The sequence below is a fragment of the Gopherus flavomarginatus genome, chromosome 6 (genome assembly GCF_025201925.1).
Source record: "Gopherus flavomarginatus isolate rGopFla2 chromosome 6, rGopFla2.mat.asm, whole genome shotgun sequence".
Classification (NCBI taxonomy): Eukaryota; Metazoa; Chordata; order Testudines; family Testudinidae; genus Gopherus; species Gopherus flavomarginatus.
Genome location: NC_066622.1, coordinates 77427799 through 77452422, shown reverse-complemented (window position 1 = coordinate 77452422; position 24624 = coordinate 77427799). Strand labels below are relative to the sequence as shown.

General features: G+C 37.6%; 1 protein-coding gene across 28 annotated transcripts in view; it reads left to right on the top strand.

The window, feature by feature from the left end:
* Positions 1-24624, top strand: part of KCNMA1 (potassium calcium-activated channel subfamily M alpha 1) — an 886632-nt gene that overhangs the window by 614884 nt on the left and 247124 nt on the right. For all 28 annotated transcript variants that reach the window (XM_050960013.1, XM_050960012.1, XM_050960004.1 and 25 more), the window contains exons 6-7: positions 14735-14810; positions 22100-22175. In XM_050960013.1, the coding sequence (XP_050815970.1) occupies positions 14735-14810; positions 22100-22175 (152 nt within the window). The remainder of the gene's footprint in view (positions 1-14734; positions 14811-22099; positions 22176-24624) is intronic.

Below are 24624 nucleotides of genomic sequence, written 5' to 3'. Positions count from 1 at the left end.
GAGTATAATCAGTCCCTCCAGCTTGTACTATAAAGCTGAGGAAATTAAAGGGACGCTGTCAAATTATGAAGGGTCAAACCATAGATTCTGTAATTTAAATAAGAGACTTGTTTGTTGCTATTACTTAAGTACAGACTGTGCTCAGAGCTTTATATGGCTCAGAAGACACATGGGCTCTACTTCCAAAATGTTATGATCTAAAAGTAATATAAAGTCCAGTAATACTAGGTTTAGGTTTCATAACAGACTAATTTTGTTCCCCAAGCTGATTGAAATACAAACAGAAAACAAAAAACCTACTGTAAATAGTATAAAGTTCTTGCAATTTAACTTATGCTAGGTGCGATCAGTAACACTGTTAAAGATTGCCTTTTGTAAAATCCTTCCGGTTCTGAATGGGATTGTTCCAATTGCCCACATATATGAATATATTTAAAGGGTCCAGGTCTGTTCCCATTAGTATCAGTGAAGCTTTGCCATTGTCTCCAGTGGGAACATGACTTAGCCATGGATAGTAGCGTTGTGTAGAACATCTGGGAGTCAGAACTATTGGTTTTCCCACTGGCTCATTGTGTAACCTTGTGCAGGTCTCTTAATATCTCTGTGGTCCATTTCCCCTGTTTATAAAATTGGGACAATGGTTCTGTACCAACATGTTTCTGATGTTCTTTGAGATCTTCAGATTGGAAATGCTATATACTGCATTTTAAATGCATAGTGTTGTGTATTATGGCATACAAGCATATAGTTCTTTATGGCACATAGGTATTTATGGCATCTTTTCCATGCAAAGAATTTGAAATACCATATATACAGATTCTTCTAGACAAAGACCAAGTGTTTCCGTATGTCATATTCACAATGAAAAGATAGTTTAAGAAAGCACACTTTATGATATCAGTGGTTTGTGAAAGTCACAGCAGCTTGAAGGAATTTCTGGAAAATGGTAAGGAAGTAAGATCACAAGTTAGTAATATTTTAAAGAGTCATTTTTTTAAGCTAAGCACAGTAGGTGGGAGCCAAGTTGAACAAAAATCTCCTTTTGTGACAATCCACAACAAGTCTGCCTGTGAGAGCTAATGCTGCCTGTTTCCAGTACTCTTGCTTTACAGCTAAAGACAGCTTTTTTATCCACTACTGTAGCTGTCATTAACTCAGGATTAGTTGAAGGTCAGGTTTGTCTGGTTTTTTTTCATTTCATTGGAGCAAAATCCTGTAAGAGTTGGCTAATTATGTGACCCTTGCCTTCAGTATACAAGCTTTAACCAGAAGACGAGACATGTAAAGCAGTGAAAGGAACAATTGGAATAACAATCTGTGCCTCTCAAGCATGTGGTCCAAATATCTCTCTTCTTCTACCAGGGCAAACTGTTCTTTCCATCTGGGAAGCAGCAGCCTTGTGGATTTCTGTGTGAGGGTTTCTCCATTTATTCTTCCTTGGTGTGTCTGAAAGAAGCTTATGTGGTAATATCCTGATAGAAGATGGCTTTTAAGCTCTGGTACATCACAGATCGGATGAGCATCTCTGCACTGCCTGCCTGCCTGCCTCTGTGATTTGGCTTTGCACTTGGTGATGTTTCCTGTGTATTTTTAGAGGGGTGAATTTGGGTGGGGTAGGGATTCATTCTGTTTGTTTCATGCAAGCAACGATGGCAGTGACATGTTGAGTTGCTTTTTGGTGACAACGTGAAAAGGAGAATCTTGCATTATCTTCTGACTAACAAAATTGATCTGCTTCCAGAAAGAAGTGGTATTAAAGAGAGAACTTTTCTCATCAGTCTCCTATTTGGTACTGAATTAGAAAAAGGAGGGGTAAAGAAATACTTACCTTTGCTATCAGGGCATGCTGTGAATGGAGAGTGGAATACAGTTTTGTCTACACTCAGCCTTTACTGATCTTGAAGCTTCATAGTCATGATACCCAGCAAGATATTAGTCTACCACAACCCCACTGGGGGCACTCAGACTGAGACTTACAGAACAACCAGGCGGCGTAAAAAGTCTCTAGGAGAACTGTTCCAAAATGGATACCGGGTAAAAGCTGGGCATAGTGTCCCTGAAAAGGAGGAACAACACACTTTTCGACACTCCTTGGTGTCTTGTTATAGGGTCGGCTCCTACTGGGGTAAGGTCCAGCTCTAACCTTAAACTTTCTGCTTGAAAACTCTAGTTTGGATGATTTTTCTGTGATCCTGCTCATGGTGCTAATATAACCCTTCCCTAAGGAGAAGCTCTTTATAGTAAATTTTTCAACTTCAAGTAGTGCATTTGCAAGGCTACAGATTTTAGTTAGCTTCTAGCAGAAATACCCTTCTTAAAGGCCCATTATGCAATATGCATTTCCGCATGAGATGTAAAATGCTGCCTGTAAAGGGGTTAAGTGTTCATCTGAAAATGACTTTTAATGCACTCCAAAACTGTTTAGAGACAGGATATAATATTCTACAATAAGGGAGTTATTTGGCAATTGTTCTGGTTATTATTAAAATTGTCCTTATTGTTTTAATGGGTGCATGTGGGGAAAGAAGACTTCAGATGTGTGCCGCAGAGAGCTTTAGTAAAGAAAAATGTTGTCGCACCACTTGAAAAACACTGATGTCCAAACTTTGCAGATTTAGAACTATCTAATGCCCTTGATCCAATTTTTCCATGCTCTGTAAAGCTCTGGACTGTTATACAACACTGCCAAGCAGAGAAGTATAAGCAAAATATTCTGGGTCTATCTTCTTATTGCTTTTGTTGTTGTTAGTTCTATCTTTGCTCCCATGCAAGAGCAGACCGTGGGCATACATACCCCTACTTTATTGCGTCTTTCTCTCCATATCACAGTTCTCTATTCTCTTTTTGACCTGGATCCTCCAAGGAGGATCCTATATGATTCTACAGAGCAAGGTGGGAGATTCAGGATTTGGGGAACCAATCTAGAGGCTTTGCATCCTGGAAAAGCTCATTACCCAGAGGGAGGCCAGTATCTGAGGTTCATGGTCATTGTGTTATATAATTATCAGAGCAGATCATATCTGGTTTCCCAGAAAGGACAGAATTAGTCATTTGTTAATATATTTTATGATTAATTAATTTAACTGAAGATATTATTCGGCTTATTCTAGAGCTGGTCAAATATTGGAAAAAATATGTAATTCTTTTGATGAATAAGAGCATAATTGGATTTTTAGTATTGACCAGTGTCAGAAATAAAATGGCAAACCTTGTGAGAACACTAATAACCATATAGTTAAAAAATCACAAACACAAAAACTTCTGGAGGAATCTTAGATTATACTGAAGGAACAACTCAGTTGTGAAACTCCTCGAAGTGTGGGAAGCAGGAAATTGAAGTGTTATGCCAAAGCCTTGATGCTGTGGACTGAAGTAAATAATGTGTCCCAATATATTTGGAAAAAGATAATGCAAACTACCAAAAAAAAATACATGCATGAAAAGGGGAAAATGCAGTTCCATGATGAAAAATTATTTCATGACTGAGCCTGCAATCTACATACAGACAAAATGCCACTGAAATAAATGGGTATTTTACCTGCAGAACATGGGAAAGCTAGGCACCCCACTCCCAATTGTGGCTTTTTGAAATCCCCTGACTAGTTTTTTATGCCAACGAATAGTTTATCTGTGGGGATTTCCCTGTGTCCTCCTTTGCAAATTACATTGATGCTGAAGAGGAGTTCCCTTTGTTGGGATTTGTAACCTTTGAGTAATCCTGATTGATGCTGTTTACTAATCTGCTTGAAGTCATTAATTTTGTAGAGCAGATTGCATCAGTGCTTGAATGACATGTGGAGAATGTAGTCACTGCATCTTTTAGAAATTTAATGAAGACTAAGACTTAAATTTATGCTGTTTGTTTTGCAAGTAAACTTTCTGGGGCAAATGTCTTTTTCTTTGCTAGTGAAACCACTTTGCATATCAGCCATGCGTTTTCTATTTTGATGTAACTGTCTTCCAGCTCTCGGGCATAGATGCAGAAATCAGTGGGGTGTTAAGTATTCACCTCTCACAGGAAGGGGCCTTTATGAAGTCTGATCTATCATCCACTGAAATCAATTGACAGATTCCCATTGGCTTCAGTGGACTTTGAAGCAGTCCGTTTGTGATGCAGCAATTCAGTTTCCAAGCACACTGGACATATCACTGATGAAAACTTGAGTGCCTGGGACTTCACTGAAATGAATGGGTTAGTGGGACCGGAGCTCAACCTCTAAGCAAATAAGTGAAGTGTGTATCTCCTATCAGAAAAAAAAGAGAATTCTCCCATGTCAGTTCTGGAGATTGAAAACTTTACTTATGGCCAGTTTTTTTTAAAGGCCTGTAATTTTGTGCAAACCTAAAAATTGGATGTCTGCCCTCCATCCCTTACACCTGCCACTGATGGCTTGTGTACAGTTAGAGACTGTTTCAGGTTCCCTTGGAATTTTGGCCTCCATTGTCTACTTTCTAAATGTGTATTTTAGTAATCAGTTTGAGAGATTAGTGGCCTCAATTTTGAGGTGCCTAGTGATTTTGTTGCCTCTGTTTTTGGGTTCCCAACTTCAGATAATTTGAAGGACCCTGATTTTCAGGGAAGGGGGAGGGGGAAAATCAGGCTTCTTTAAGGTGTCCTGAATTGGGCAATCAAAATCATTAGACACTTTTGAAAATGTAGGCCAGGATAGCTGCATTTCTTATTACTTAGAATATTTAATTCATAACTGGTTTTTATTCACTTCATTGTATTAAAAGCACCAGTCTAACTCCTGAACAACTTTTTTAAAAACATGTAACATGCAAATACCTAATTTTTCTAAACTAAAATATAGTCCTTCCCTCAACCCCATGAACCCACCATACATTGTGTATAAATACATACCCATCCAATAAAAATAATAGAATGTACCACTCACATAGTGCTTTATACCTTCAAAACTCTCTGCAAACAACTGGTTAATCCTCACAACCACCCAATTAGCTATGCAAGTATCACTTCAGTCTATATTAAGAAAGTATTCATGTGATATACTAGGTGCCCAAGTGAGGAATTAGGTAGAACTGAATCCAGATGTTACTGGACTTGATGCAGGAACTACTGAAAGTCTAGCTTAATTATCACAATGGTCCCTTCTTCCTTAAAAATGTATGAATCTATTAACTCTACCCTGGACATACCTCCAGCTGGGAAGAGCCTGCAAAACCCTCAATAGTCCACTTTGCAGTTGGTGACCCCTGGTAGCCTAATCCTGCAGCTATCACCTGTTTTAGAACTTTCAATGAGGTATACAGTAGCTGCAGGACTGAAAGGCTCTTGGGTAAAATCCTACCCAGGGGGTATAAATCCCTCATCCAAGAGGAGAGTTTTTATTATTGAATGTGTTTTGTGTCTTGAAGTGTGGTTCTCTTTGTAAAGTGGCAATGTGGAGTTCCATGTTTATTGCAGATCTGTGATTTCTATGCTCAGTTTACAACTCATATGATGTTTATTTCTGGCTATCAGCCCTGCACATTCATCCTGGGATCTGCAAATCAAGCTGGGTTCTTTCCATCTGCACATCATCACCGTCATTCTATTGTAAAAGTTCTGAAGGCCAAAATATGCCCCGAGTGACACATGCATAACCCCCTTTGTGGTCAATAATTTGGCGCATGTGGAATTGCTTGGAGTATAGGGCTTGTCTGTATTAGAAATTGCACGGATTGATCATTATCCATTGATCTAGTTAAACCTGTGCAAATGTAAACATACTTAAACTGGTTTAACCCTTGTTTAAATCAAGTTCTCTTGTGTCAGTAAATTATCAATTTAAACAAAGCAGTTGAAGTGAGGATTACACCAGTTTAAATGTGTCAATATTAAGAGTTTGCATAGTTTTAACTAGATGGATTTAAATTCAAAATCCTCTTAATGGTGCACAAGAAGGAATAGAATCCAGTTCATTCTCCCTTTTGTGTTGGATCTGCAGGGTTGGGAGTTGGGAAAATCATAAAGATTTAGTTTTAGTCACTAAAGGAAGCAGAGATCACTATGATTACACGTAGAGAACAGATGTGTTGAGTAAGAAAATGCCAGTTAAACAGAGTCACTTTCTGGAGTAGATCTATACTATCAGACTATAGGCTTTATGCATTTGGTCCTCTAGATAAGAGAGGCGGGGGGGGGGGGAATGTTTGTTTTTTGTTTGTTTGTTTGTTTGCTTTTAAAGGTAGGGAAGATTAATCACAAATTATATTGCAGTAGATACCCTGTGTTTCTGCTCAAGTCAGCTCACATGTAGAAGACTCCAACATAAAATTCATCACTTGAATAAAGGAGATGAATTCAAAGGAAAGCATTTGGAGTGCTCTTCTGGATGATTTGAGTCATTAATTTAACCAGGCAGGAGCAGGATCCAAATTAAATATTTGATGCACAGAATCAATCTGAAATCAGAATGGAGTTTACTGAAATAAATAGTGATTTGACCTAAACAGAATATATAGAGATTATTCATCATACAAACAAGGCAATTTAGCAGTTATTCCATATTATGAAGTAATAAGATAATGCATCACTACACAGACAGAATAATTTCCCAGATAGTTTTCACTAGGTAGAGCTACAAAAATTCCTGTTATATGCAGAGCTGATACGGCTATGGGAGAGCAAGATAGCTTCCTTTCTGTTTGTTACACCTTCAAAAGTATTGTTAACAATAAGTCCCTATTACAGAATCTTTATTACTGTTGATGTACAAGTCATAAAGAACCTGGCTTGAATTTCAGATCCCTGGTGCATTTGTAGGGCTGACAGAGAAATCATCTTTTTAACTATCAGCTGAGAGAATTTGACATGGGATCAGCAAAAGACGATACATAGGAAGCATCATATTACTAGTTTTATGCAGGTATTTTTCAGAACTGAGTGGCACTTCATGGAGTTTTTGTATGCACTTATTGCTGTGACTTAAATTAGACTTATCAGCAAATTAAACCAAATGTAAGCAGAACAGGTTTTGCTGGGCCTGGACTGATAGTAAGCTGATTTTTTTTATCAAGCCACTGAGTAATTCAGCCTATTTTGTTTCTGACAACAGTCTTGGTACTATAGCAGATTGATCGGTGTGAGTAAAAGATTACCGTGTCCTCTCTCAAAGAAGCATCTTTGATTGTGAGCATGCTTTTGGCATGTCATTAATACAGCACCAGAATGAAGTGGTCTATGGGCTCTCCCTTGAGGGCATACTCAGTCCGTTCATCATCTCCTTGCTAAGCACAAGATCATACTGACAATCATCTACTCACAGCAAACTCATTTAATGTGAGTCTGCCTCTTAAAGTTCATTTTCAGCAGCTGCTCTTTGAAGTCTATTTGAAGAAAGGATTGAAACCTCTGAATTACTTCAGTCTTTCCAAATGCATGTTATTTACTGCACAGGATAGAGCAGTTAGTGCTCAAATGCTTTACATCCCAAAACACATTTATACACATACACCCTTTTCAACAGTAGTCATTCAAGAATGGGATTTCCCCTTTTTCTTTGGTCTCAGTTTCAACTAGTTAATTCTACTATCCAGGGGTGAAATTCACTGTAATTCAGAGCAGCCAAGGATGGTTCTCCAGTCCATTTCAGCCCCATGATGAGTTATTTGCACACCCTCTGCATGTTGGCATTGGGCACTGGGATCCAGTGTAACCATCCCCACTGCAGGGAGTCGTTTTGAGTGCTGGGGTATGCAAGTCCTGTCTATGTTTGGTCCTTCTCTGAAGTAAGTCCTCTAGGTGTTTCCAGCACAAGGTCCTTCAGGCTGTAGGCCCTGGTACATCCCCATAATACTCACAGAGTCTGATGAATGACAAACAGTTGTTTCATTAAAAGCTACCAGAAATAAATGTTGCTGTTATTGTAGACTTTAAGGTACAAACATAAGATGCACCAACAGTTCCTAACTCAGCCTCTCATGGGAGCGGGCAGGTGGGGCTCCCCCAGCCTACTGCAGGATTACTGACTCCAGGCCACCCCTCTCCCAGAGGCAATCATTCATGGGCCTGCAGATGTCCCTGCCAGAGTTCAGTACTTTTGTCAATCTTGTTCAGACTGATCTGCACAGCCCCTCTTGTTTACAGGCCATTCCTGAGTACCCATCTGTTGTGACTGCTGCTTGCCCATTAACCAGCAAAAGGCTGCTTCCCAGCCCAGCTGTCAGCCCTTCAGTCCCAGCTCCCAAACTGTCCAGTCTTCTCACCATAGTCAGCTCCCAGGATGCTGCCTACAGCCTTCTGCTCCTGCTCCCTCCTGAACCAGGGCCCTCTGACTCTGGCAGTATTTCCTTTTCCTATTCTGGGGGGATTATAGAGCATTCAGCTGATTGGATGTTCACTGAAGAATTAACAAAGTGCCCAGAAGTGAGCCAGCAGGTTCATTAGAAATGATTCCATGAATCCAGCAGCCCTAATGCTCAATGCAAGTGAAGCAGATGAACACAGCAAGTGAAGCAGATTTCAGTCACCCTTCTAGCACATAGGCTATAGTTGTGACCATTGGTTTGGGGGCTGTGATGCATTTGGGGTCAAAAGCCAAAAGTCACTAATAAGAGGTTCTTTTACTCAGGTGTCTACTTTAATGTTTGGTGTAGGATGTAAGATTGGTGAATCATAAAATCCTAGAATTGGAAGGGACCTGGAGAGGTCATCTACTCCAGTCCTTTGTACTCATGGCAGGACTAAGTATTATTTAGACCATCCCTGACAGGTGTTTGTCTAACCTGCTCTTAAAAATCTCCAATGACAGAGATGCCATGACTTCCCTGAGCAATTTATTCCTGTGTTTAACCACTTTAACAGTTAAGGAGTTTTTCCTAATGTCCATCCTAAACCATGCTTGCTGCAATTTCAGCCCATTTTTCTTGTCCCATTTTCAGAGTTTAAGAGAATAATTTTTCTCCCTCCTCCTTGTAACAACCTTTTATGTACTTGAAAACTCTCACCATGTGTCCCCTCTCAATCTTCTTCAGACTAAACAAACCTAATTTTTTCAAAAAGAGTGAAGAGTACTTGTGGCACCTTAGAGACTAACAAATTTATTTGAGCATAAGCTTTCGTGAGCTAAAACCCACTTCATCAGATGCGTGGAGTGGAAAATACAGTAGGCACACACACACACACACACACACACACACACACACACACACACACACACACACACACACACACACACACACACACACACACACACACACACACACACACACACACACACACACACACACAGTACATGAAAAGATGGGAGTTGCCTTACCAAGTAGGGTGTCAGTTCTAATGAGACAATTCAATTAAAGTGGAAGTGGGCTATTATCAACAGGAGGAGAAATTACTTTTGAAATGGGCCACCCTGATTACTACTACAAAAGTTTACAAGAAGGTGTGAGTAACAATAGGGGGAAATTAGCATGGGGGAATTAGTTTTTGTAGTGACCCATCCACTCCCAGTCTTTATTCAGGCCTAATTTGTGGTGTCCAGTTTGCAAATTAATTCCAGTTCTGCAGTTTCTGAAGTTTTTTTGTTGAAGAATTGCTACTTTTAAGTCTGTTATTGAGTGACCAGGGAGATTGAAGTGTTCTCTGACTGGTTTTTGAATGTTATAATTCTTGACATGGGATTTGTTTCCGTTTTATTCTTTTGCGTAAAGACTGTCCAGTTTGGCCAATATACATGGCAGAGGGACATTGCTGGCACAAGATGGCATATATCACATTGGTAGATGTGCAGGTGAACGAGCCCCTGATGGTGTGGCTGATGTGATTAGGTCCTATGATGGTGTCCCCTGAATAGATATGTGGACAGAGTTGGCAATGGGGTTTGTTACAGGGATAGGTTCCCAAGTTACTGTTTTTGTTGTGTGGTGTGTAGTTGCTGGTGAGTATTTGCTTCCGGTTGGGGGGCTGTCTGTAAGCGAGGACTGGACTGTCTCCAAAGGTCTGTGAGAGTGAGGGATCGTCCTTCAGGATAGGTTGTAGATCCTTGATGATGTGCTGGAGAGGTTTTAGTTGGGGGCTGAAGGTGACAGCTAGTGACGTTCTGTTACTTTCTTTGTTGGGCCTGTCCTGTAGTAGGTGACTTATGTATACTCTTTTGGCTCTGTCAATCTGTTTTTTCACTTCAGGAGGTAGGTTCTGTAGTTTTAAGAACACTTGATAGAGGTCCTGTAGGTGTTTGTTTCTGTCTGAGGGATTGGAGCAAATGCAGTTGTATCTTAGAGCTTAGCTGTAGACAATGGATCGTGTGATTTGGTCTGGATAGAAGCTGGAGGCATGTAGGTAAGTATAGTGGGCAGTAGGTTTCTGGTACAGGGTGGTGTTTATGTGACCATCACTTATTTGCACTGTAGTGTCCAGGAAGTGGATCTCTTGTGTGGACTGGTCCAGGCTGAGGTTGATGGTGGGGTGGAAATTGTTGAAATCCTGGTGGAATTCCTCAAGGGCCATTTTCAATCTTCTCTTATAGGTTATGTTTTTATGTATGTAGAGACATGAAGACTTTATTTAATACTGAAATTCAAGGGCGCAAGTATAACCATAAGCAAAGAAAAATAAAGATAAGTGTAGCAAAACAATGCCCTGCATTGTGCATACTCACAACCTTATGGAGATCTGGAATGAAGATGGAAATAATAGTAACTGGAGAAGCGCTGTAAATGGGAGTGACAATAAGGTTTCCACTGTCCTGTCATCGTGATGTCCCAACTAAGGACTGGACATAGAACTCTTCTATACACCTTTCCCTTACACCCACACGTCTGGGACCATATTTGATTAAGTCTCAGTCTCCTTCCCATGGTTGGTATTCTGGGAGACCAATGTTGGGATTCCGGCTGGTATGGCCAATTTACGTCAATGCATTTAACAATGGTTTTGACATGTAAATGTGGGTTTGTTCCATGGGTATATATTCCAAAAGCCCATAAAACTCTATCATTTTAAGCTTAGTCTGTTCTGTAGCCTTTGATTAATTTAGAGTGCAAGATGTACAAGTAACTAATAACAGGTTTGTTTACTCAGGTGGCTATGTAAATGTATTATAGAAGATGAGTTTCGTGAAACACACACACAGACATGAGGACTTTATTTAATACTTAAGTACATGCAAGTAAAACAAGTGTAGGGAAACAATTACCATTTTGCATACTCACAACCTTCTGAAGACCACCCAGAAGCATGAGAGAAGGGAAAGATATCAGGAAAAGTAAGTGGGAATGATGTTCCAGGTTTCCACCATCCTGTCATCCCAATGTCCCAACCAGAGGCTGGTCTGGCTGTATTTTTGTATCCTTTTTCCTTATCTCTCCCCTGCCCCCCCGGATGGAAGGACAGACGGACGGACGGACACGCGCACACACACACACACGACCATATTTGATTTAGATCTCAGTCTTCTGCCCATGTTTTTCATTCCAGGGAACCATAATTAAAGTTCTGTTTGCTAGCATAAGGTACTTGCATCATAAATTTCCAAATATTTCCAACTCATTAATACATTTACCAAAAATTCCCCCAAAATCCATTATTTCAAGTGTAAAATGCCCTTCTGTGGTTTTCTTGTTTATCACAAAGTCTTATAACCTTAGGACAAACACTGTAGGCTAACAATTACAGTATCTAGGTCTCATACTTTTGTAAAACCTATAACCATAATTTTACATTTGTTTCCTTACTTGCATTACAGCTTTAATTAAGCATTTTAACTTTCCCTAACATTTAGATTATAGTTTGATTTTAAGCATAAACCTTCCAAGATAAGTCAGGGGTCACAGATCAACAGTTCCTTTGCTGTTTACTTGTTTATCACAAGATACGTTTTGTTAAATCTTATCATTCTAGGTCAAGCACTTATGTGAAGATTTTAGGCCTTGTGCTAACTGCTAGCCTCAAATTTATTGCAAAGTCTATTTGCACTATTTATACATTTTGTTTTTCACTTCTTGTGTTAGAGCTTTAATATTAGCATTTTTAAGCATATTAGCTTTTCCTAACATATCAATTTTAGTTTAAACATCAGCATAAACCTTCCAGTAACAGGCATCAAGGGCTAACAGGGGTGTTTCACTACAGGCCCGTGGTCTGGTTCCATTTTGGAGGATGTATTTAGCCTCCCTAAATCGTTCTGATTAAATGTGCTTCATGTAGGGGAATTTTATCCAAGGAAAATGATGATGTCCCAACTCAGTTTGAATGGTGAGTCCCAAAGTTTCACCAAATGTGCGGCGTTTCAGAGAAAGGCAGTTGTTTATATAGGTGTTTTTTCTCCTCAAATATCAGCAATTAATGTTTGTAAACATCAAGAGAAATAAACAGCATAAATTGGAAGCTCTAGTAGTAATACAGGTATAAAGTTTCGGGTTCCATTCAGAAAGGCACTGAAAAGACTGAGTTTTCCCATGCTTGTCCTTGATACGTGTACCTATTAATTCCAGAAAGCATTAGCTGGAAATGTTGTCAGAGCAGGTTGCTGTAAAATTCCCTCCATGCTTCCAGCCAGGGTAGTAAGACATGTAGGATAGTCTGCCTTTTTATTATGATGGCACTTCCTGTCCTGGCTTCCATTTGGATGTGCAGCGATGCATGAAAAATAAACGTTGGCTGAGGAAGCTAAATAGATATTTCAGAACCTTCTGAAAAGTTTGCTTTAGTGTTTTAGGTTCAGGTCCACAGATGAGGAAATATCAGATTCCATGATGACAGTGTTATTTTTACCCCATCCCTTTTTACCATCTTTGGATGTCATTCATGGCACATGCTATATAGTTTCTGGGGTTTGATGCTTCACCTTCATTTTAAAAGACTCACCATGGCAATAAACTGATAACTATGCAAGAAAGACGACCTCATGAAAAAGATGCAAGGGTTATGTCACCCTCAGCAGTGCTGTTTTTAAGTAAGCTGGCCTCTAACCTATTCACTTTCTTTTTCAAGTATTATTCCCTGAAGGAACATTTCAAAAATGATGTAGGCTATAGCAATTGTAGAACCTCACTGCTAATGATTTTCCAGCTGAAGCAAAAAAATTACTTTAACCATTTGCTCCTTGGTGTGTTATGCCTCCTTTGTCTGACAATTTAAAGTAGGTAAAAATCACTATGAGGAGTTGGAAATAGAGATTTTGGGGCTAACTGTAACCTTTCCAAGCCGTCTTAGCAGCTTTTGGTTATCTTTGTCTTGAAACAGGATGATATAGCTTAGCTTTCTTGTTACCTGTTCCTGAACTACTGACTCGATAATTGGGATCATATGGAAAATTTAGTAATATCGAACAGTTTTGTGTTGTTGTTTTTTTAATCTAGATCTCAGGTGACTAGAAATCTTGATTAATTCTCACAATACCCTTGTAAAGGACTCAATGAAGTATTATTATGCCTATTTTACACATGTGCTATGAGAGATCCTCAACCTCATTAAGACTGCTTTGCATCACTTGAAAATAATGATGACGATAAGAATAATAGTCATATGTAACTATCTCACTGGCGTATTGTAAAATTAACTCTGCAAACACTTGAGTACATGTATAATTTCACTTTTGTGAGTAGTCTTACTGGAGTCCACTGCTATAAGTCACGTTGTGCATGTGGTTAATTTTTTGTAGTATTTTATCCTTAGTTAGCACTTTGAAAATAGAAAGTGCTGTGTATGTGCTAAATGAGATTATTAGTTGTTACTAAATTAAAAATGTCAGTAAGGAGGATGCATGAGTTGACGTTGCCATAGCGGTCAAGCTACCATATTAAGCAATTTTTATATAACTCTTGGCCCTACTTTGCAGTAAAAAAATAAATCCTCAAAAGCTTTCCGTTTAACTTTATAAGCTGTATATATAAAATACACAATGTACCTTTACTCATATGCCAAAGATCTGCAGCAAAATTGTTTAGTACCAGCATGAGTCTCTGAGCAATTTAAGCCCTTAATCTTTTATGGTATTTTCTCTTGCTCTATCACTCTCTCTCTCTCTGTCTGGCCGTGCAGCTGTCTGAGAATTGCTATCCAAGCAACTTGATTTCAACAACTCAGTGCTTTCTCTTTATAAATATTGTTATTTTTCTAAGAACCAAAGTTCAGTCATTTACTGTAATTGTAACCTGCGTGAAGGCAAATGCAGTAGTTTTACCTTTTTTTTAAGCCACAGTGCGTGGTAACTACATATCCCTGTCTGAAGTTTTAGAGTTTGGGGTGGGGATATGGAGCATTATAACCTAATAAAAGATTTTATGTCATTAAGAATTACCAATTTAATCAGGCCTATCCACTGTCTAGGTTTTTTTATGTTTGTTTGTTTTTTCAAAAATCAGGTTATCAGATCTCTTGCCCATAATCTCTTAGTTTTTGCTAAGCACTGTGGGAGTCATGAGCTTTCAGGAGTTTTATATCTATATTTACAATATTAAGCCATTCTAGAAGAGAGGAATATGGGCACTAAGACTACAAACTGAGGCTAGGTAAAGTTTTTTCTTCTTAGCTCTGTGGTAAATTTCCCACACCATAACTTAATACTTGAAGTATGCATTTCTGGTAGGGTATAGAAACAGATCTAAATTAAACTGAAAAAAGCTAGTCAAGATCTTGGGACTATTAAATATGGAAGAACACTTCAAAGGTATTTGACTTTCTGTATGCTACATACCATTGATTTCATTGATTGTTACCATTGTAAGTTGGATGTTATGACAGTATGGCTCACTATGCACTGGAGTTATGTCTGATTCTCTTTTTATGCAGGTTTAAGATTTTTAAGAGCCCTTAGACTGATACAGTTTTCAGAAATTTTGCAGTTTCTGAATATCCTAAAAACAAGGTAAGACTTTAATGCATACTTAATCTGTCTGTAGTCTACCTTCTCCAGTTTATAGTTATAGTCAGAGGTAATTTCTCCTTTCATAATGCCATTAGAATGAATGGAAGTTACGGTTTGAATAGCACACACCGAAACTCAATTTTTATATATAATATATGTATGTATGTGTGTGTACACACACAAAATACCCATGTGACTTTTTCCCCTGATGTAATTTTCATTAAAGACACTAGACTCTAAGGCACATTCATGAGTCAAGTCATGTTTGAGCCTCATCCATGCAGCTATTCCATCTTTTAGTAATTGTAATTATTAGTTTAATTGGTGACTAGTTTCACTGGTGAACCTGCTGCATTGGTGAGCTAAGTGCCTCCTAATATATGGTATTTTATTTCTCATACGAATATATAGTCATCTCTTGTTTTCTAAATTCCCATTCCATCCTGTATTTCTGGTGAATGGTTTATCAATTTAAATGTCTCTTTGATATCATCTGTTGATATTTCACTTGATACATTTTTATACCTGTAATATTCAAGGGACTGAGTGATTATAAATGCAAAGGCAGAGTGATAGAGCTACACATTGATTAAATAATCCATCCTTCCTCATTCTGAATCCCTACTTTATTGCCTCATTAAATTAGAAATAACTTGCCCAACAAAACACCCAACAGGGAGATGGCAGTTTAGAGATAATCATTATGATTCTTCATCATTATGAAAATCTTAGATTTCAAAAATGTTTTTTACATTGATTTTCCACTCTGGATATCTCATTCCATTCATTGTCATAAGCATTATTTCTTTAGAAGGATGTTTAACATACTTCAGTTAACAACTGTGGTGTTCTTATTTTAACTGCTTTTGTGTGGCAACATACTTGGTATGGGAAGCAGAATGCACATTAGCTACTATTATGCCCATTAGTTAATCATCTTGAAGCACCAAAGGGATGTTGGTGCCATGTTTCACAGCAGCAAAGGGATTAACTTTTTAACATGCATTAAAATACACCAGCTAAAGTATTGAACTACTGTTCTAGTAATTATTTTTAAATACTAGACGTTCAGTTCCACTTTAAAATCCCCCTTCTCTTTCCCTATTCATTCATTCATCCCATATTTGAGGGTGTGTAACTCAGGTGAGTTTATTACCCTTAATGAGCAATGAACCCATGTAAATCACTCTACTGTTCCTGAGTAAATAGGCTCTTCAGATGTGCACAGGTTCATGACAACCAGCAGGCTCTGCAACCCTTTAAACCTTAAAACTGTTCTCATTAGTCAACCTTTCATATTGAAAGAAATCCTAAATGACTCTGGAACTGGCTTAAGATCTGCCTGGAACTGTGTGAGCATGTAGCAAATGTAAAATAATGAAACTAGTTTAATAAACACACAGAGAAACTGCAGTCCTGTAGCCTTAAAATTCCACTGGTCCTGCAGAGAGAAAATGTAATTGTTACAGAAACTCAGTGTTTTAAAATCTCCTTGCAGAACACAAAGGATATTATCCAAAGCCCACTGAAGTCAGTAGAAAGACTCACACTGACTTCAGTAGGCTTTGGATAAAGGTTCAGATCCCCTTCAGGAGGGGTGGAATTTTAAGGCTTCAGAACAGTAACTGAAGGGGAGATGCATTAATTAAATGTGTTCCATTTAAAGCTAGCTTAGGACTTGACCCCTTTGTTCATAATAACATTTGTCTGGTGCCAAACTTTACTCCCAAATTAGATGCTCATCATCTTTGTAATTATTTACATGAATATGCAGGCATCTGTAAATCTCCTGTTCTGATTACTATAAAGCCCTTCAAATCCAGCTTACTTATGTGGCTTCCTTTCAGTTTTACTCAGTTGATTAACCCAAACTGGTTTATCACTAAACAATTCATTTAATTTAAAAATCATCAAAGGCCTCAAAATAAATTGTTTTATGTGTCCCACCCTGTTCTTGAGCATGCAGTAATCAGACATATCTGATATCCCATGTCTCATTTAATAAACCTAAAGACAATTTATAAAATACTACTGGTGTCCAAAAAGTATCATTTTATAAAATTTGTGGGCCAAACTGGAATGAATGAGTATTATGTTATTGACTTCAATGGAGTAGCCTTCAGTTATACTAAACCTGAAATTAGACCTGGAAGCTTTATTGTTGGTAGTGGTGTTTTTAAATGGAATCAATGTGCAAAATTAACCCCATAACCTAAAAACAGAAAAAGAAAGAGGGAGGAAAATGTATCTGATAAGCATTAAGAATAAATAATAATGGATCAAAGTGTACTAACCATGCACATAAGTATAACTTGTAACCAGACACATCTAGCATAAAAGCCCATTGTGATAGCTGCTTTTACAGATCTAGACTAATACGGTTACCCCTCTGATACATTGTGATAGGCCATTCATCTGTTATCATAATAGCAGAACAAAAATTGTATGGAATTCTAGCCAGCACTAACAAACACAATTTCCATCAGTGATGCTCATAGGTACTATATATTAAAATTATTCTGTAAATAAAATCAAATGTGGAAAAAGAGAGTTTTTCATGATGTTTTTGTATTATAATCTTTCAGATGAGATGTAAAACCAAGGTGCTGACAACTTGTGGTTACTAATAATCTTTTAGCACTTTTGCAAGAGTTAGAACAGTTAACTCAGTGAACTCACTAAATTCCTGTTTTGTTTAAATACATTCTGCCTACATAAATTCTAACAGAAGTTTGTTATATACAGAGGTGTTGCTCACTTTCTGTCCTAAACTGTGATTTAGAACTGTATGCTGTAAAACAGCTGCTGCATTCTGTCATGCAGATGACTTCACTTCAGTCACAGGTGAAGTGTTTCCTGGATAGAGAGAGCTGTAAAACATGCTAGGATCCTGTATTATGCTTCTGTAGGCATTTTAAAATATTGTTGTTCATATCTGAATATGAAGGCCAAATACTGTTGAAGCCAATGGGAAATGCATGCACATGTAGCAGCTGATTTGCAAGGGAAGCCAAATACCAGAAGGCTCAAGATAGAGCCTGAAATGTTCAGCTGCAATAATAAATACAATTTATCATTATCAACACTGAAATAATTATATTTTAAACATTAACTCTTTGGATTATTTAAACAATTCTGAATGTATTATTTCATATTCCTCTCTTAAAAGTGATCATGCTTGTGTGAAGAATGCTCGAAACAAATAATATAAGACACCATTTTAGTATGTTGTGTGTTCAGCAGCAACATCTATTGACAAGCATGGTGTAATACTGATGGATTATGCAGCACATCCCGTCTTCTCTATCTTATGTGCGAAGACAGTGCATGTAATATTTGGTCTTGCTGGGAAGGAAAAGAATTCCCCTCCATTGGAAAATATGATTGACTTTAACCTCTAAATTAAAATTACTGCCTGCAAGGTTTTATTTTATATAATACGAAGTCAAAGAGAGACGCTGAGTGAATGTAGCAATTGAAGGACTAGGATTAAAGGAACAAATCTCATTCATACCATCAGCAGAAGGGCCATTCATAATACTGTGATCCACAGGAAGCAGCTAGAACACTTTACAAATGGAAAGGAATATATTAAACAGGTAGTTGTTGGGTGTTGTGTAATTATCAGAACATATAAAAAATTCCTAACTGTTCTTTAGCAGATCCTCTGTGGATGCAGAAAGAGTTTACAGCCTACTTGTGTAAACTGAACCTCTAGGAGGCTAACCATGTCCCTTACTAATTTAAAGTTTATGTACTTACCTATGAAATGTAATATATCTTTTTCAGAATTGTTAGTTTTTTTCTCCCATGTTTTAGAAGATTGAATATAGTTAGTTTTTTCCCCTCACCATTTTATACAAGATTTCAATAGAACTACAGGGCTTTAGGTAAGCCTCACAATAAGGGATTTTGCACAGATGTTAGAAAGAGCTTAAAGAGCAGGAAAATGTTTGTGATTAATCTTTCATCTATATTTAGTCTCTGGCAGAAAGACAAGGGTATTTCGTAAAGGACAGACAAGGTACAATTATGAATAAACACACAAAAAATAAAATAGACCTAAAGAAGAATCAAAGTAGTGCTTCAATATCATTTATTTATTTTTATATATCGATATATAAAAATAAAGATAGGACCTGGAGGCCGATTGACATATTATTGCATTACTGAGAAGCTTTTTCCCCCTGAAATTCATGGATGAGCAATATTCAGACTTTGATAATGAAGCACAGCATCCTATGAATGATGCCTTTTGGTCTAATTTAAGAACCACAGAGGTTTGAATCCTATGTTATGATCAAATGTAGCCACTAATATAATATATAATATAATATAATATAATATATAACCATTTACCTACTCCGGTGGGACAACTGGCATACTTAAAATTATCCGCATGCTGGATTGGGGTGTCAGTCTATTTCAGAGTCTGTATTGCTCAAAGACGTTCAGACAGCTGAGTATGAATGTACTTAGCAAACTGAATGACAAACGTTTGATCAATTAGAAAATCACATTTTTTAATCCATTATCTTCTACCAGTGTGAAGGTTACTCTTAAAATAAAAAACACTAACAGTACTTTCACCATCTTTTCTTTACGAAGAGCCTTTTAAATTTAATTATAAAACAAAAAAACAGATAAAATATATTTATAAGTGTAAAAATCAAATCTTACCTCAGAGGTTCTCAACCTATTTACCATTGTGGGCTGCATATGCAGCTCTCTGTGTATTATGCAGGCCACATCCACAGAATATATATACTACCTGTAGGGCCCTGAGGGTCACATGGACCAAAGCTGAATTCTGGTTTGAACTAAAGAATATCTTTTAGAAAAAAACATTCAATCTTGATGGGGCAAAGTAACTTGACTCCAGTAGGGCTGCAGAGGCTCATCTCGTCATTTGCAAAATGGGGCCTTATGTATGAACTGTAAATGTAAACATTATTTAATTTGGAAGCCTAATCTTTACCACTATCATTAGTGCATTGCCACATCCACAACTCCTTCCCCCCCTAACGAAGCTGTGCCTTCAATAGCTACAATTTAGCCCCAAATTATATATGATTGGACAGTTAAAAAACACCATGTTATCCTGCTTGTCTACCTTCTATCCCTCAGGACCCAGTATAGCTACAGATCTGGGTTCTGATCACATAAACATTCAAAGACATGCAAATACACATCCAGAGGGGACTGAAGGGTCAGGATCATGATGTATCAGTCTGTAAAAGCTTTAGGAAAAAATAGTTCCTACACATGAACATCTTCCAACCTAGATTATTGCAGACACTAATAAAGTTTTCCAAAATACTCCAAGAGTATTTAAAGTTAAAACATTAAAATTATGCTTGCTTATTAGCTGGGGGATTGTTATTAGCTGAAAATGAGATTGAATTACAGCACCATGAACTCCTAAATCTCTAGCTAATCTATGTATTTGTAACATTTTTGTGTGTTTTATAAAAAGGAAAAGTATCTTATCTGATACTTATGTACAGTTTTAGCTTGATAGCTGAACTACTAATATCAAAAGTAGAGGTGGTCAAATCATTTATAATATAATAAATAATATTCATTTCTATTTAACCCTTTTTCCTATTTGCATATTGTTCTCTAACTGATTTTGATGTCTGTTCATGTATTTGATACTTGCAAACATTAGTCAATTAATATTAAGAAAGTTTATGCTATGCATTCACATCAACTAGTCCTTATTCAGAATGTGCAATCCATCACCTGAGTCACGTGGTATTGTTTCTGCTCTTTGGCTGGATGATTGAAACTTTTTAAACAGGAAAATAATTAATAATGCATTTTCTGGTACAAATTTTGGGATAAACCATGCACCAAAATAGGTGGAATTTTCAAGATTAAAAAGATTGGTCCTGCTTTGAGCAGCGAGTTGGACTAGATGACCTCCTGAGGTCCCTTCCAACCCTGATATTCTATGAAATATGTTCATGCATACCTACTGACCATCTGGATGCTCAAGAATAATGAATAAAATAATCTCACAGAAGATAGCAAATTGACCTTCTTGCTTTTATTCCTTTATACAAGAAAGTGTTTTCACCAGCAATGTGTTGCAAAATCATAGATAATATGGGGGAAACCCATAGAAGCACCAGTACACTGCAAGTTTCATCATCCTCTTGCAGAAAGGAAATGCCTCCCCTCCTCCCACAAAGGGGGCAGGACATTCACATGGAGACCTAACACCCTTACCTTATCCTAATTCGCATGACAGAATAGCTCCAAATTTACCAATCAGAATATAGCGTCTACAGATTACCTGCAATAATCTGTTCATTGATTATTTTCCATATGTGCAGGATAAAATCTCAATCCCGCAATGATTTGCACAGGTGTTTAACTTTATACGTGATGAGCTATTCCACTGAATTCAGTAAATGCATTTTTCACAAATGGGGCTGCTCACGGTATATAAGGTCTCTGCAGAAATGAGGCTAAAAGCAAAAAGCATACTGAAGAAACACACCAAGCAGAAAAAATGAAACAGATTGGAAAAAAAGAAGAGATGTACAAATACATGTTATAAGTATAAAAGGTCTGTTTCCAAGATGATATAAATTGATGTTGCTCCCGTGAATTCTTTGGATCTACACCAGCTGAGAATCCGGCCCAAAGTATTTATGCTGAACTAATTGCTATTCAGAATCCAAGCAGAAATAAGTAGAGGGAAAAAGAGAGAGAGAGAGAGGAATAAAGAAAGGAAATGGTAATGTGACAATAGAGAAAGAATGGATGTTTTAGGCCTGTGGTATCTCCTATTTGATCATGATCAAATCTCCTAGAACTTTTCTAAAATATCATTCACTCAATTTAATAGCTTCACAAAAGCTGCATATAAAACCATTTAAATCTGTGAAAGCAGACATTACAAGCTGTGTAATAATGTTTTTTGCATATTTTTTTCAGTATTTTTTAAATTCCCAGACAGCGCCTGTTCCTGTTCTCACAAAAATCTATATGAAGAACTTCAGGCCTAAAGTATATACACAGTAAACTCTCTTCCTGTGTACATATACTCATTAAAAAGTGTGTTTATCTAATTTGTGTTCCTGTTAAAACTTACCTGTAAAAGCAGCAGAGAGTCCTGTGGCACCTTATAGACTAACAGACATTTTGGAGCATGAGCTTTTGTGAGTGAACATAAGGTGCCACAGGACCCTCTGCTGCTTTTACAGATCCAGACTAACACGGCTACCCCTCTGACAACTTACCTGTAGAATATAATATATATTTGTTCGTTTGTGCAGTAATTCCATCAAGCTGGTGAATCTGTGCTCTATATTTATCAGCACATGGCTGACAGCAGCTGGGTTCATACATTTGGTAAGTATACTTGAAAATTTGGTAAGTATACCTGAAAATACTTCATCGGGTTTTTTTCATGGATCAGCTCCTCTGACCTGCTTTATTACCTGAAATTACCTTGCTTAGGATAATCGCTTGACACTGTTGCAAAGTACAACAAAGAAAGGCATCAAAGCTTCCTGACTTTCCAGCCTTGTACCCAAAACTATTTCTGAACAGTAAGTGATATTCACTTCATTAACCTCTGTGTTTAGTTCAGAAACAGTTACATAAGTCTGGGACTTGGATTTTAATAGAACTCTTTTCACATCGTACCACTAGGTGGCAATATTTCCTTAATAATTACCAAGTGTACATGTCAAAAAAGTCTGGTACAGCATAAATGATAATGACACCCAGTCTCTAAGAATGGCCATCCTGAGAAACACATGGCTTCGCCAAAAAAGCAGTTCTGTATTTTCAGAAGAATTAATCTGATTTACTAACATTTTAGAGTAGTTTCTTAGAGATTAGTTCTCTGCTTTATTCAGTTTTAAAAAAAAAAAAATCGTATCACTTTCACCCCGACAAAAATATTATTTATGTTTGATGGTTTAAGCTCTTATTCAGTATTGATTAGCTGTATATTTTAACTTCTATAACTAAAAAGATCTCAGTTGTAAAGTAATGGCATTAATCTGCATTTTAAAAGTTAAAAAAGCAATAGAAGTTTTGAAATGAATAGTTTACTGTCAATTGTATTTTGTAAATACAATTTAATATGACTTTAGACGTACATTACGTAGCAGATAATTTTGCCTAACTCAAGGTCAGTAAGACATCAGGTTGTTAGTAGTATCAATCTATGCAGCAACGGATTTTGGGCCAGATTCTATTTTCAGTTACATCAGTGTAAGTCTGGAGTAACTTCATTGATGTCAATTGAATTATTCTGAATTTACATTAGTGTACATGTGGTTAAAATTAAACCCTTGATCCTTTAATTATGGAAGGTAGTCATTTGTCCAAATGTCTGTTTTCCACTCTAAGAAAATATTCATATCATACATACCATTTCAAAATTGGAATGTCCTATAATGTCCTTATTTCTGTTGATGACTACATTTCTAACACCTATACCACACAGGAAAATGATAAAAGACAAAAACATCCTAGCACTTGTGAGTGAACACTTGAAAAAGCCATCTCTCTGTATATGACCTATCCTCAAAGGAAATCTGCACAATACTTTCAAAATATGCTTGTCTCTTTTTCACCATAGGCATTGACTCCATGGGTGCTCTCGGGCTGGAACATCCATTAAAAAAAAGTTGTGGGTGCTCAGAACCCACCAGCTACAACTGTTTGGCAGTGTCCTTGATCAGCTAATCTGGGGTGCGGCTGATCAGCAGCACTGCCAAACAGCTGACTGGCAGCTCAGGGAGAGGCTTGGGTTAGAATGGAGATTAAGGAGCAGTGGGAGGGTGGGGACCTCGAGGAAGGGGCAGAACAGGGGAAGAGGCCGAGCGAGGGCTTGGACTCGGGGTAGTGAGTGGAGCTAGTGTGGGAAGAGATGAAGGGAGGGTGGGGCCTTATAGGAAGGGGCAAAGTGGGGTTGGGGCCTTAGGGTAGAGTGGAGGTAGGGCACCCCTGGGGAAAAATAAAAGTCAGCACCTATGTCTCTCCCCAACAGCATTGGGTCCAATGAAATATATTATCTCACCCACCTTGTCTCTCTCATTTCACAAATACTCCTCTGTGACTTTTGTGATACAAGCATCATCATAGACTTTATTTAGTGCTTCCAAAGACCGAGACTCAGGGTATGGTAGGTCTACACTACCGATTAAGTCAATCTAACTTATGTTGCTCCGGGGTGTGAAAAAAACACCCCCTAAAGGATGCAAGTTACAGCGATCTCAGCGCTGTCCACACCGGCGCTATGCCGGCAGGAGATGTTATGTTGGCCAGAGATGGCCAAAACATGTTATAATTGTGCCATGCATTGCTGTAAATTATTTATTAGTAGTTTAGGTATTATTTTTCTATATTTGAGAAGCAGGTTTTTAAAAGTTTAATAATGGTTGATTTTCTGTTTCAGTGTTTTTCACACTTTCTTTGCATACTTCTCTGTGCAGGTGCTCCAATTCTACTGCAGGGGTTTCTCAAATTTATAATTTTATAATGTGGACCGCATCTTATGGAAAGATTATCATATGGATATTTTCCTTCCCATTCATAATCACATATCATCCCTGTGATAACTGCAATAGCTGGCTACATGGGAAAATAACATTTGGAAATTACTTACTGTTTTTTAGCTGCTTTTTATGAAATTTATGAGCTGGAAAATAAAGGGGGGGAGTCAGACCCATGAAACCAACCAGTTCTCCTAGGAACCAGCAAGTGATCCATAGATCACAGTTTCGGACCCTCTGCTCTATAGTAATTTTAAACACAGATCTCTGTATGGAATTTGAAAGCATTT